This window comes from Alligator sinensis, unplaced genomic scaffold (genome assembly GCF_000455745.1).
Source record: "Alligator sinensis unplaced genomic scaffold, ASM45574v1 scaffold1369_1, whole genome shotgun sequence".
Taxonomy (NCBI): domain Eukaryota; kingdom Metazoa; phylum Chordata; order Crocodylia; family Alligatoridae; genus Alligator; species Alligator sinensis.
Window position 1 is genome coordinate 421,161 of NW_005842875.1, and position 12,923 is coordinate 434,083.

The 12,923-nt window shown below is 69.4% G+C and overlaps 2 protein-coding genes across 2 annotated transcripts in view; both read right to left on the bottom strand.

Annotated features, from left to right (window-relative positions):
• Nucleotides 1–962, bottom strand: part of SLC12A5 (solute carrier family 12 member 5) — a 29,871-nt gene extending 28,909 nt beyond the window's left edge. Inside the window, exon 1 of the mRNA XM_025191970.1 lies at nucleotides 824–962. Within this exon, the coding sequence (XP_025047755.1) occupies nucleotides 824–962 (139 nt within the window). The remainder of the gene's footprint in view (nucleotides 1–823) is intronic.
• A 1,188-nt stretch (nucleotides 963–2,150) lies between these two features.
• On the bottom strand, nucleotides 2,151–8,097 carry MMP9 (matrix metallopeptidase 9). The gene is made up of 12 exons (XM_006035776.3): nucleotides 7,725–8,097; nucleotides 6,900–7,132; nucleotides 6,383–6,531; nucleotides 5,948–6,076; nucleotides 5,676–5,849; nucleotides 5,405–5,578; nucleotides 4,795–4,968; nucleotides 4,506–4,661; nucleotides 3,899–4,115; nucleotides 3,632–3,771; nucleotides 3,038–3,292; nucleotides 2,151–2,808 (listed from the first exon to the last, which is right to left on the bottom strand). Exons 1-12 carry the CDS (start codon nucleotides 7,866–7,868, stop codon nucleotides 2,699–2,701), a joined length of 2,055 nt encoding a protein of 684 aa, XP_006035838.1. The 5' UTR covers nucleotides 7,869–8,097; the 3' UTR covers nucleotides 2,151–2,698.
• Nucleotides 8,098–12,923: the final 4,826 nt, after the last annotated feature.

A 12,923-nucleotide genomic window follows, 5' to 3' on the forward strand; every position in this document is an offset into this window, starting at 1 on the left:
GCAGCACCGCGGACTCCCCCCGGCCTGTCATGGCCAGGCGCGCCTGGGACAGGGGTCTGGGCTGGCACCCAGCGCTCCCAGCACCCACGGCCAGGCCTGGGGGACAGCTGCCGTGGCCTGCGCCACCCTTGCTGCGCCATGCCCAGACCTCCCCACGCAGCACACGGGCACCCCCAGGCAGGGCCTGTGGCCCAGCCCCACACAGATGCAAGTGGCCGTGACCTCTGGACCCCGCGTGGTGCCGACCTCCCGCACCGCCAGACCTGCGGCACTGCAGCCCCAGCGCGGGCGGCAGCGTGGGCCGAGGGGCCCGGCGGCTCCAGTCCGGCTGCGGTTCACTCTTGCAGCCCCTCACCCCTCTGGCCAGGAGTCACCGGACCAGCAGCCCGGCCTGGTGCCGAGGACACGGGCTGCAGCCGGATGGTTTCCTGGAGCAACCAGACGTCTCCCAGCCGGACGTGGCCCCTGTCTGCAGCAGAGGCCCTGCGATGCCCGGACACGGCCCCAGGCCCCCGCCACGCTGCACGCGCCAGCCCACCGCCCCGGGCTACAGGACACTTCTCCGCTCCCACTGCGAGAAGCAACTTTTTGCTGCAACCCTGCACGGCTGCATCAGAGCCTGCCGGCGCCACAACAGGCACGGGGGCCGTGGGAGCCAGCTCTGCTAGGACATGGATGCTGCTGGGCACCGCTCCCCAGGGCCTCTGCACCGGGTGCCCAGCCCAGCCCAGCCCAGCCCACAGCTCGGGGAGGGTGAACACAGCTCCTGTCCCGGCGGCCTCGCCCATGGGCATCGCGCCCTGCCCTGCAGAGCATCGCTTACCTCTGCCGTCTTCTCCGGGGAGGCCACGGGTGCGGGCGCCCTGCAGCGGGCCAGGGGGTGTGTGGGGGGCCGCAGCGCCCGGCCTGCCCGGGGCCGCGCCCTCCCGGGACAGCGCGGTGACGGTGAACCTCTGGCTCATGCCTCGCCGGCTCCAGCTCCTGTCTCCACAAGTGGCTGCCAAGGCACTGGCTGGATCCCAGTGAGCAGTTCCCCTCCCTCGGCTGCGAGCTCGGTCCTAGTGCCCTCCCAGTGCCATGCTGGCTGCACCGGCCACGGGCCTGGGTGCCGGGCACAGGGCGGCACCAGCCCCACGCCGGCTGGGCCCACGGCCGACTGCACCCACCACCCCTCTGCCCATGCCAGGCTGCAGCACCAGCCACCAGCCCCCTGCCCCGGGGCACGGCCGGCCGACAAGCCCACCTCCCCGGGACCTAGGCTGGGAGCAGTCAGGGATGCCTGTGTGCCCCACCTGCCCCCCACAGCCCAGCCACCCCGGAGCCAGAGCACAAAGCGCAGCATGGCAAGGGGGGGACACGGGGCACCAGAGGGGTCTGGTGGGCTATGTGGCGAGGGGCAGGTCCTGCACGCTGGATGGCCCAACGACCCCGGCTGTCCCACCTGGCACGGCTCAGCTCTGCCCAGTGCAGACGGGCCAGGACCGGGGGCTTTGGCTTTGCCCGGTTTTACCCGTCTCACAGCCGTGAGCTTCAAGTAGAGCGGTCCTGGGACCAGCCCGGCCCCACAGCCACATGCCAGCGAGACTGGCCTGGTTGGGGGGAGAATGAGCTGGGGCAGGGGCAGGGGCAGAGCAGCTGCAGCGCCCCAGGGTGAGTGGAGGCACTTTGCTTCCAGACTCCGACACGGGACAGACATGCACGGACATGTGTGCAAACATGCACAGCCCAGTGCACACCATGCAGCTGGTGCAGGTGGACCCAGCCGTGCTCAGCCCAGTGCCGTGCCGTCACTCCTGGGGTGCGGGAGTCCAGCCACGGGAGACAAGCAGGGAGCCATGCCCAGTGCACCCACGCCAGCACACGCGCGCACACCCGCACATGGTGGCAGCTCACAGTGACCCCTCTCCAAGGCCACCCTGGGAGTCGTCTGGTCCAGAGTCTGGCTCGAGCCTGGGTGGGGGAGGGTCGGCAGCCCCCCACCCATTCTGGCCCCCTCGCCCCTCCTCCCCAGCCCCGTCCCTCTCCCCGCACTGTGCGTCCCGGGGAGCCGGAGCCCCGTGTCCCGCTCCAGGCGTGTCCCCCCCGGCACCCCCAGCCCGCTCCGGCAGACAGGCGGCCAGACGTGCAGACAGATGGCCGCACACACGAGCTGTTTCCAAAGGATTCTGTTTATTAAAACTGTGCAAGATACAAAAATGACAGAGGCGGCAGCAGGCGGGAGCACGACACGGAGCCCCCGCTCCACGCACCTACCGAAGCTGCTGGCTGCGGCCTGGCCCAGTGCCGGGCACCGGGTCCCAGTCAGGTCCCAGGCACGGGCCTTCCTGGGACGGCTCCGGGAGCAGGTGGGCACAATAGTTTACAAGGATACGTGCAATTTGCACCAGGCAAATACCCTGCACAGCAGGGCAGGGCGCCAGCGGGACCCGCCAGCGCTGGGCAACGGCTGGAGTCCGGCTCCCCGCCCACGGGGGCTCCCAGGGCTGGAGCAGGTGGGCGGGGGCTGCGCCAGCAGGGAGGCGCTGCCTGAATGACCCTGGCGCTGCCAGGGGAGCGCATGGAGCAGCTGCCTGCAGCACCGGGACCTGCCTCCCCACCCCGCCGAGGGCTGGGTGACGGGCAAGGACCCGGAGCCAGCTCCTCTGCCTCCCCGCGGTGAGGGGCAGGGGCAGGGGCAGGGACAGGGGTGGCTGGGGGCCTACTGCTCAGGGCAGTGCAGGACGTCGTACTTCAGGTAGCCCACGCGGTCCACCTGGTAGCGTGGTGTCACCCTCCAGCAGAAGCGGTCCTGGCAGAAGTGGTACTTGCCTGGGCAGAGGGAAGGGGCCAACATGGGTTAGGAGGGGTCCAGCTGCCAAGCCGGGGGGAGGGCACCCAGGTGCGGGATCTGCCCCTTCCCGCAGAGGCCATGCACAGCCCCAGCTCCCACCCCGGGGTCCCAGAGCCTGGGGCAGGCAACGCCGTCCCGCACCGGGAAGCCCAGGGCAGCCGGGCCCCAGCCCCCCGGCCCTGCCCCTGGGAGCTGCAGGCCACTCACCTCGGTACAGGAAGACGTTGCGGGCATCAATAGGGACGCCACCAAAGGTTTCCTCAGTTTGGCGCGGGTAGCCGCGGTCCACCCGCTGCACCTTCACGTCCAGCCTCCAGAAGCGCTCCCCGCTGAAGAGCAGCACCTTGCCACGGCCCCGCTGCAGGGCTCCGGTGAGGTGTGCCGGTGCCGGTGCCAGGCCCAGCTTCTCCAGCCCACGGGGGCCCAGCACGCTCTTGCCCGTGTACACCCAGAACCGCTGGCCTGCGGGAGAGGCAGGAGCTAGTGAGCTGAGCCTGCACCCGCCAGGTACCTTCCTCCCCTCCCTTTGGGGACTGGCGGTAAGGCCTGGGTGGGGAGGGGGGCATCACACCTGCCAGTCCAGAGGTGGGGAGGGGTCTGGCCCTGCCAGGGGTCCCTGAGCTTCCCAGAGCCACAGCCGCCATGTCCTTGCCTCTGGCTTTGCAGGAGCCGGGCAGGCACTGGCCCCGACAGCGGGGAGGGTTTGGGGCAGCTAGCGTGAGTGCTGGGGGCGAGGGGGGCTCAGCTCGGGGCGGAGGGGGCAGCCAGGAGGGCAGCGGGCAGGGCTCAGGCGATTCTCACCCGCAAAGAAGAAAATCTTCTTGGTGAGCACGTCCTGGAAGGCGGCGTCCAGGGTGGCGGGCAGGGCCGGCCAAGTCTCTGCGATGGGGAAGGGCCCCTGGATCTTGCCCTTCAGGGACAGCGAGGTCCTCCAGTATTTCCTGCAGACAGAGTGGGCCACATCCTGACGGGCTGCAACCACCAGCGCGTCCCCTCCCCACCTCCCGCCGTGCTCCAGCTTGAGTCCCCTCATCCCAGCCCCAGGCACCGGCCGGCTCCCTGGCTCACCCGCTCTTGAAGAAGTGCATCATGCCATTGATCTCGGTGATGGCGTCGAAGGCCTGCACGCGGCAGGCGTCACTGCCGGGGTCCACAGGGCTGGGCTCGGTGGGCTGGAAGCCACCGTCCTCCGTGGTCGTGGCCAGTGTGGTCTGGTCAGGGACGTCCGGCGTCTGGGTGGGCGGCACCGGCCCTGGCGGGGTGGGTTTGGGACCAGAGCCCCGGCCTGGCAGAGGGGGACAGAGTGAGGCTCAGGACCCAGCCGTAGCAGGGGGCAGTGCAGGAGCAGGGCAAGAGGGGTCACGCGCTGCCCCAGCATTTGCCTTGTGGCAAGAGGCCGGCGGAGATGGCCGCGCTCCAGGGGTCCCACTACCATGGGCACCACGGCCACGGCGCAGGGGCACTCGGGGCTCCCAAGCAGCCTCTGCCCTGCGCCCCGCTCGCTCCCAGACACGCGCCCGGCAGTCGGTGCCGCTCTGGCTGTGCCGCGCAGCGCTGCCAAAGAAACCGCAGCATCTCTGCAGCGGAGGCTGCTGGAGATGGGCAGGTGCCAGCGGTGCCACCCGGGCGGGGCTCCCCCCTGCTCCCCTGGGCTTGGCGCCTGCCCGCCCCTCACCATAGAGGAACTGGATGCCATCGATGTCGTCCTGGTGCAGCTGGAAGTCCTCGATGTAGCTGTACATGGGGTACATCAGCGCCTCGCGGACGCTCGTGTGGTCCAGGCCCAGGGAGTGCCCGAACTCGTGGGCTGCCACCAGGAAGATGCTGTACCCTGGAAAGCAAGCACCACGGTCAGCCTCGCTGGAGCCCTCCCCTCTGGCGTGCGGCCAGGACCCGCAGGAGGGGGCTCGAGAAGCGCCAGGAGGGCCCGGGAAGGGAAAGGGCGGAGGCGGGGAGCGCTGTACCTCTGTCTGGGCACAAGCCCCACTTGCGGTCCACGTCGTAGTTGCTGGTGGTGGCGCACCAGAGCCGCCCGTCCTCCCGGCCCTCGCTGGTGCAGGAGCTGTACGTCTGGCCCAGGAAGGTGAAGGGGAAGGCGCACGGTTCCCCCTGGGAGTTTCCGCCGATCACCGCCGTGTCTGCAGCACAGAGGAGGGGCCCTGGTCAGCGCAATGCCCTGGGCCGGCCGGGACGCCCCATGCGAGGAGACCCCAACCCCAGGGGGCTGCTTGCAGACATGTTCCCTGCGGCCCCAGCGTGGACCCAGCCAGTGGGCACCAGGTCTGAACGCCGGCCAAGGCTCCCAGGCAAGCTGTCTGCAAGTGAGCCATGGCCCTGGGAGACCCTCGGGTGCCGGAGCCTTCCCCCACCCCGCGGCAGTGAGCAGAGGCTGCAGCACTGGACTATTGCCGGAGCCGTTGCCTTGCAGCGTGGGCAGAGAAGGGTTCCCGCGGGGCTGGGCAGAGCCTGACGGACAGCCCTGGAGGGGACGGGGGAGCTCGTAGGCAATGGGGACACTGGCCCCGGCCCCCCCCGAGCTGACACTGCCGTGCCAGCACAGCTCCAGGCTAGTACCTCTATTGGGGCAGAAGCCGTATTTCTTGTCCTGGTCGAAGTTGGCAGTGGTAGCACACCAGCGGTAGCCGTCGGAGCGCCCGTCCGTAGTGCAGGTGTTGTAGGACGTGCCATCGAAGACGAAGGGGAAGACACACTTGGCCCCATCGCTGTTCCCGCCGTAGGTGTAGAGCACTGCGGGGGTGGGGGGAGGCGGTGAGACCGTCCCGCTGGGCAACGCCGGCCTCCTGCAGCCCCCGTGCCCCGCCCGGCTGGCGCGCCCCATACTCACGCTCGCTGGGGCAGAAGCCGTAGAGCTTGTCTTGGTCGAAGCTGGGGGTGGTGGAACACCAGGGCAGCCCGTCGGCGCGCCCCTCCGCCGTGCAGTGCGAGTACGACTTCCCCTCGAAGACGAAGGGGAAGTGGCAGGCGGCCCCGTTGGCGTTCCCGAAGCTGGTGTTCACCACTGCGGGGAGAGGAGGGGTCACTGCACGGCACCGGGGCAGGAGGGCATCCCCTCGGCCGTGCCCAGCGCAGCAGACCCCCGCGGGGGCCGGGCCTTACCTAGCCCCGCTCCCAGCGTCCAGAACTCGTCGTCGTCGAAGTGGGCGTCTCCCTGGATGCCCTGGCCCGGGGGGAAGGCATGGGCCAGGAGCCCGTCCTTCCCGTCAAAGGGATACCCGTCGCCATGCTCTGCGGAGACAGGCCTGCCGTCACCATGCGCCTGCCCCAGAGCTCGGTCCCCGCGAGAGGACGTGGGGCCTGCACGCACGCGCCTCCTCGCACCCCACAGACACGTGCCACTGCCTCCTGCACACGTGTGTACACACACAGGCACACGCCTGCCTGCAGATACCCCCGTGCACACACAGGCACCATCACCGCCCTAGGGAAGGCAGCAGGAGAGAGAACACGCCAGACACGCGGCGGGGAGCGTGACCCAGAGGCTGCCCCGCAGCAGGTGCAGCCCCCCCCACCCGCCCCGGCCACGGGCCTCACCCTGGGAGCCGAACATGATCATGATGTCGGCCTCGCCACTGTAGACTTGGGTGAAGGTCAGCGGGGTCACGGCGCTCCACACCTTGAAGGCACGCTTGAAGGCATCGTTGATCACCGAGGCGTCCAGGTCCGGGGAATAGTTCGTCACCCTGCCGGGGAGCAGCGTCAGACCCACGGCCCTGAGCCCTGGGAGGACCCCCCCGGCCCGAGCCCATGGGACGGGGCCCCGGGAGGCAGAGAGGGGGAGCTGCCTGCCAGCGCCTGGTGACTGCGCCCGGTGCTGGCCCCCGCGGTGCCCAGCCTCAGGGCAGTGCCCCACAGCTGGCTGCCCGCAGGGCCCAGGGAGTCAGCCCGAAGGGGCTGCTGGGCAGTCAGAGCTGGGCTGTACTGGGCGTGCGCGTGCATGGGTGTGCATGTACACGTGCTTGTGCTGTGTGCACAGGAAGCACGCCTGCCTCTCCCCAGCTCCCCCCCGCCTGCCCAGGGCTCTGTGGTCCAGCCTGCGGGAGCAGCTCACCGGTATGTGAGGTCGGTGTGGTCCCACTTGAGATTCCCCTCGAAGGTAAGAAAGGAGCCGACATCGGGCACGCCGCAGCGTGGCGCCCGCATGGCCTCCATTGTGGCCTGGTCCAGCTCCCCCGTCACTTCCAGGCCCAGCTTCTTCTGCATGGCCCGCAGCGCCTTGGTGGTGGACTCCTGCCGCCCGCTCTTCTTCGTCTCCGAGAGGTAGCCGAAGCGGGACAGGTATTCCTGCGGGGGGTCAGGGCTGTCAGCACATGGCACAGCTGGGCACAGCGTGCCTGCGCCAGCCTCTGTGGCGGCACACCAGCCTCTGTGGCCAGTGGGCACTGGGGGTATGGGGCTGACGTCCCGTCCTGCTGCCTTTAGGGGCACAGCTCCCACACGCAGCTGGGCCGGCTGGGGCTGGAGCCTAGGACCCAGCTGGACCAGGACCCTGCTGCCCCTCTGCCACCACCGGGCAGGTGCCCACGGACGCTCCCCGCTGAAGCGCTGGCCCCTGCTCACCCTCCTCCTTCCCTGCTTGGTCTGCCGTGGAGCAGGGCAGACAGACAAACAGGTGACCCCGGGGCAGCTGCAGCCGGGGATCGACTGGCCTGGCTCGGGCATAGTTCGAGTGGCCAGGGTCTGGAAGGGGCTCCCAAGGGAGGTGGTGCTCTCCCCTACCCTGGGGGTCTTCAAGAGGAGGTTAGACAGGCATCTAGCTGGGGTCATCTAGACCCAGCTCTCTTTCCTGCCTATGCAGGGGGTCGGACTCGATGATCTATTGAGGTCCCTTCCGACCCTAACATCTATGAAGCTATGGGGCAAGGGCAGCACTCACGTTGGCCAGCTCCATGTTCGACTTCTGGCTGACCAGCTCCCCGGGGAAGGTGATGGTGACCTGGGGCTTGGCGGGCAGCGGTCCAGCCCAGCAGCCGAGGGCCAGGAGAGCCGTGGCGAGGGGGGCCAGCAGTGCAAGCCCCATGGCAAGGGTGCGGTGGAGTCGGGTCGGGTCGGGTCGGTCTCTGCGCTGCCGATGCTGCTGCCCTGGGGCTCTGTGCGGCTCGGCGCTGCCGGCTCCTACTTATAGCACGGGCGGGGGTGAGTCACGCTCAGCTGTGCCGGCTACTCACTCCCTGGTGGCGAAACGGCACAGGCCGTCGCGGCGGCACCTCAGCTGTTTCAAAACCTTGTTTACTAAATCTGGAGCCCGCTTGCTCCCTCCCGCTGCCCACAGGAAGCTTGAGGACGCGGGAGGGAGGAGCTGGGCCTGGCCTGCACCTGGGGCAGCGGCTGGGTGGATGTCGCGGGGCCGGGGACCCCAGACCTGCCGGAGCCACCAGCTCCGTGTGCGGCGCTGCGGCACGCTGGGTCCAGCTCCAGCGCCGTGGGCAGCCATGCCCGGCACCGAGAAGGACAGGTCGGTGCCATCAGTGCCCTTAAACCCTCGTGCCTGGCAGGCATCTCAGCCCTGAGCCCGCAGCGCTGCCAGCTCCCTCGCCTCAGTCTGGGGCACTGTCCCCACAGCCGCGGCAGGAACCTTGCGCATGAGCTGAGCCCTGCGAGGACAGTGCGGGCGCAGGGTGGGCTGCGGGCACCACATTAGCACGGGGCACCCGCCTGAGCCAGGAGCAGGCCCACACGCCCTGGGCCTTCCCCACCGCTGCAGCCGGGCCTGCGCTGGCAGCTGTGCCCCAGGTGTGCCCCTGCCCCGCCAGCTGTGCTCATGGCCCCCCTTCTCCCCAGCAGCAAAACCACCCTCCAGGCCACCGATTTCCTGCTCGCCCTGAAGTGCAGACGCTGTGGGAACGAGCGAGCGCAACCGCGGGGAGCAAACAGGCAGCAGGACAGGAAACGGGACGGCTGGAGGGGGGGAAGGGGGAGCCCACCGGGCAACAGCCCCAGCTCCAGGGGGCTCAGCAGTCAGCCCCTGCCACAGCCCCGCGGCCTTGGACAGCAGGCCCAGGCCTGGCCAGTGCCGCGTGCCCGGCAGGGGGGCTAACTCTGCCCCTGCACCCGCTGCTCGGAGCGTCACTGGGGCAGCTCTGGCCGCTCCTGGTGCCCAAGACCCGCCGGCCCCTGGGACCTGCTGAGCCCTGGTGGCAGCGAGTCCCGCAGGCCGGGGGGTGAGGACGGGGCAGGGCAGCGAGCACCTGGGCATTACAGTGACGGTCCAGGTACGCGGCTGGGGCACCCTACACATGGCTGCCAGGCCAGCGCGCCAGGAGCTGCACACGCGGTGCAGAAGTAGCTGGCCCAGCCCAACCCCGCCATGGGGCTGGAGCCCTAGTGCTGCCGGCAGGGCTGTTGCCTCATGCCACACCGCAGCCCTGCAAGAGCAGCAGCCCGTCCTTCCCACAGGAAGTTTCCACATGGGGAACCTCCCTGGCACCGGCCGGTAAACAAGGCAGCTCCGCGCCAGGCAGGCGTAGGCTGGGCCCCGGCCGTGCAGCCCAGCGGCTGCCCCTCAGCGCCGGGCGCTCCACCCCCACCTGCCCCGGGCACGGCGCTGTGCGGCTGTCGGCCTGGCGCGTGCCCCGTCCACAGCAGGGTGGCGGGGAGCAGGCGCCCCCAGGACTCCCCAGCAGACTGGTTGGGGCCTGTCCGGCCCCCGGAAGTTCAAGGGGCCAGGCTCCAGCGCACCTGCCGGGACCAGCCCAGGCACGAAGCGTGCACAGGCACGGCCGGCTGCATCCGGGGCATCCTGGCCTGGGCGTGCCGTCCCTCTGCACGGGCCGGCTGGCCCTGGGGACGCAGGAGGGGGCTGTCTGGGTGCAGCAGGGTCACGTGGCCGCTCAGGGGAAGCGGAGGGACCTGCACGCCTCCCCCGGGCTGGCCGCTCCCACTGACTCACGGCTGCACTGAGCAGCTTCCTCTGGCATCAGCACCTGGGGATTTTCAGTGACTCCTCAGATGCAGAGAAAGCACTGGGACGGGGCCCCAGCAGCAGCAGGCGAAACCTCGCCCCCGTGTCTGGCGCGGGCTGGGATCCGCAGGGCATCGTGGGGGAATTCCACCCGCGGCCGGGACCTCCTGCACCCAGGGGTGCGGCTGCAGCCCGGCCAGGCCCAGCCCTGGCTCCGGCTGCCCCGTGCTGGCCCACAGAGCAGTCGCGGGGCGCACAGCAGGCCAGGCCCTGCCGCTGCAGAGGGATGGGGAGAACTGTGGGCAGCCGGGCACGGGGCCCCGGAGCAGCTGCGTGCATGCAGCACCATGGGGGGCAAGCCGGCCTGGCCATAGGGAGCAAGGCCCGAGCCCAGGCAGTTGCCCAGGGTCCCGGACGTGACACAGGCTGGCATCAGCCGGAAGCGCTTCCAGTCGGTGCCTCAGCGTGCCAGGCGCCGCAGGCAGGGTTCCCAGACAGCCAGAGCAGACCCTTCCTGCGCCGAAAGAGGAAGACTGCATCACTGGCAGCAGCTGCCCCCGGGCTCTTACTGAGGTCTTCCTGCCCAACGTGCCAGCAGCAGGGATGGCCCCCCCTGCGCAGTGCCGTCACCCCCTAGGAGCCTGGCTTGGGCAACTGCCTATCTGGGACCCAGTGGCGGGAGTCGATGCACGGGGGCAGGAGGGACGCGGTCCCCGGGGTCCCTGGATGGAAGCTCAGGCGGGGCAAGACAAGAGGTACAACTCATGGGGCAAGTGCAAGGTCCCAGGCTGCTGCCCCCTTTCCCAGATGGCTCAGCGTTACGTGCCAGGGCCTCTGAGAACGCAGAGCAAAAGTGCTGGGGCGGCGGGGCTGCGTGCGAGGGGACACCGCAGCAGCAGGATGCACGGGCGCAGGAGAGGGGAAGCAGTGACGGGAGTCAGTGTCTGGTGTTGGTGACACAGCGCAGCGTCAGGCGCAGGTGCCATGGGAAGTGGTTCGACACTTCCCATGGTGTCGTGCCACTCCGGGAGCCGGCTGACTGGACACAGCACTGGGCAGCCCAGCAGCACACCAGCAGCAGAGACTGAGCCGGGCCTGTGGCGCCTGGGCCCCATCACCCCAGGCTGCAGCGCCCGGCACCGTGGCTTCCCATGCCCAGCACTTAGTGCCCGCGGGGCTGGGGTCCCTCCACCAGCTCAGCATGCAGCCTCCAGAGCCTGAACAGCAAGTCTCTCTGGGGGTGCCCAGTGCCGGAGCTCCACAGCCTGCCCCTGGGCACCCCGCAGCCACCCCTGGCCCCAGCAAACCAGCTCCCAGGCCTGCGTGAGCCGGCTGGGGCCAAGGACATTTCAGGAGCAGATGGCCCAGCACAGGGGCCTGCTGCCTTCTCTGCCCCTGCCAGCACTCCCTGCATGGGTGCAGGTCCCATGCCAGCCCCCTGCCTCATCACTGCCAACCTTCTGCCACAGTTGGGGGAATCCTTGCCCCATCTGCCCCCAGCCCTGCAGACCTGCCCACTAGGCGCCACCCGGGCACCCCTGCCTGGCTCTGTGCTGCTCTTCCGGTGCCGCTCACAGACCCTCAGCGAAGCAGGCACAGCCCCAAATCGGGCCTTGCAACTCCACATGCCATTTCCATGTGTGCAAAGCAGGGGCCACGTGAGGGTCGGACCCAGAGCCAGTGCAGGGCCATGGGGCTGCTGCCAACTGGACTGGATATGAGGGGAGGGGGAGACATCCTGCCCAAGCCAGGGCCCTCACCTGGGACTAGTGATTGAGTGGCGCACATGGGGAGGAAGGCACCCAAAGTGGGCACAGACAGCACCGTGGCTACCACAGTCTTGATGGCACCTGCTAACCCGCGCCACGTGTAGAGGAACGAGTGCGAAGACGACGCCGACGGGGCAGCTGGAGGTAAAGGAGCCGCGGCAGAAAGGGAGCAACGGGGGTCTGTCCCGCCGGGAAAGCTCCCTGTGCTGGGATGCCGGGAGCCACGTGGCAGGTGCCGCACACCTGGGTACCAGGGCATGCTGGAGGCAATGGCTCAGACTCGCATGGCGCGGCAGGTGCACGGCCAGGCCGCGGCTGACCGGGGTCACTGGGGCATGGAGCGGGCGCCTGCCCAGGGGTTGTGCCTGGCCACGCTGCCCTGCCACCTCGCGATTTGCACTCCCATGTCAGTAATGTGCTGATCCCTGCTCCGAGCGCTGACCACCGCTGATGAATCAGCAGCCCCAGGACGAGCTACAATCCAGTGGCCTTGGCCTGCGGCTCCCCAGGCCTCAGGTTCTGGGAACAAAGCCACAGGATTGGAGTCGAAAGCAAAAACACTGGGGGCAGCAGCCCCAGCGGCCCTGCTGCTGTTAGCACTTTTACTGGGAACGAGGAAATTCCAGCCTCCAGCGCGGCCTGAGGGGACTTTCAGCCTGACGAGACCCCGTGGGACCAGCGGCCGCAGCCTGCCCTGGGGCCAGGAGCGCGGCAGAGACCAGACGAGCCGCAGCTCGTGGGGCAGGAGGGAGGGAGGCAGGGCGGCCAGGGCCCAGACGAGAGGCCCGGCCAGCCCGGCCGGATCCCTGGGGAGTGTTCCTGGCACCTCGTGCCGAGCCTGCCGGGCTGCTGGGAAGGAGCGGAGCGGTGAAGCAATCTGGGGTGAAGAAAACCCATTTCCTGCGGCAATGGTTGTTTTGCTCAACACTTTGCAAAACCTGCTGATGCAACCGCCCTCCCCAGGTGGCATCTCAAACCCAGCCGTGTTTGTGTAGCTGCAGGGCATTACTGCGCGTCCCCGCTCCTCCGCAAGGTTGAGGGAAGGGGGAAAAACATCCCGGCTGCAAAATCACTGACTCGAGCAGCCCGGAGGGCTCGGGTTGCAGCCAGACCGAGGAGGAACCGGGCCGGACGCTGGGCTCGGCACAAGCCGCCTGCGGCTCCCACTGACTCAGCCCGGCTGAAGTCAAAGGGACGCCGCTGCGGCCATTTCAGGCCCGCTGACTCCGCCCGGGGGGACCAACGCAGCTGGAGCCCCGCTCCCGCTCGGGGCAGACCGGCGGGCCGGGGCGCGCGGCAAAGCCGGGAGGCAGATTCCTCTTGCCCAAAACCATTTGTCAAATCACCGGCCCAGCATCCATGCACCGGGGCCCGCGGACGGCGTCCGCCCGGCAGAGACGCCTCG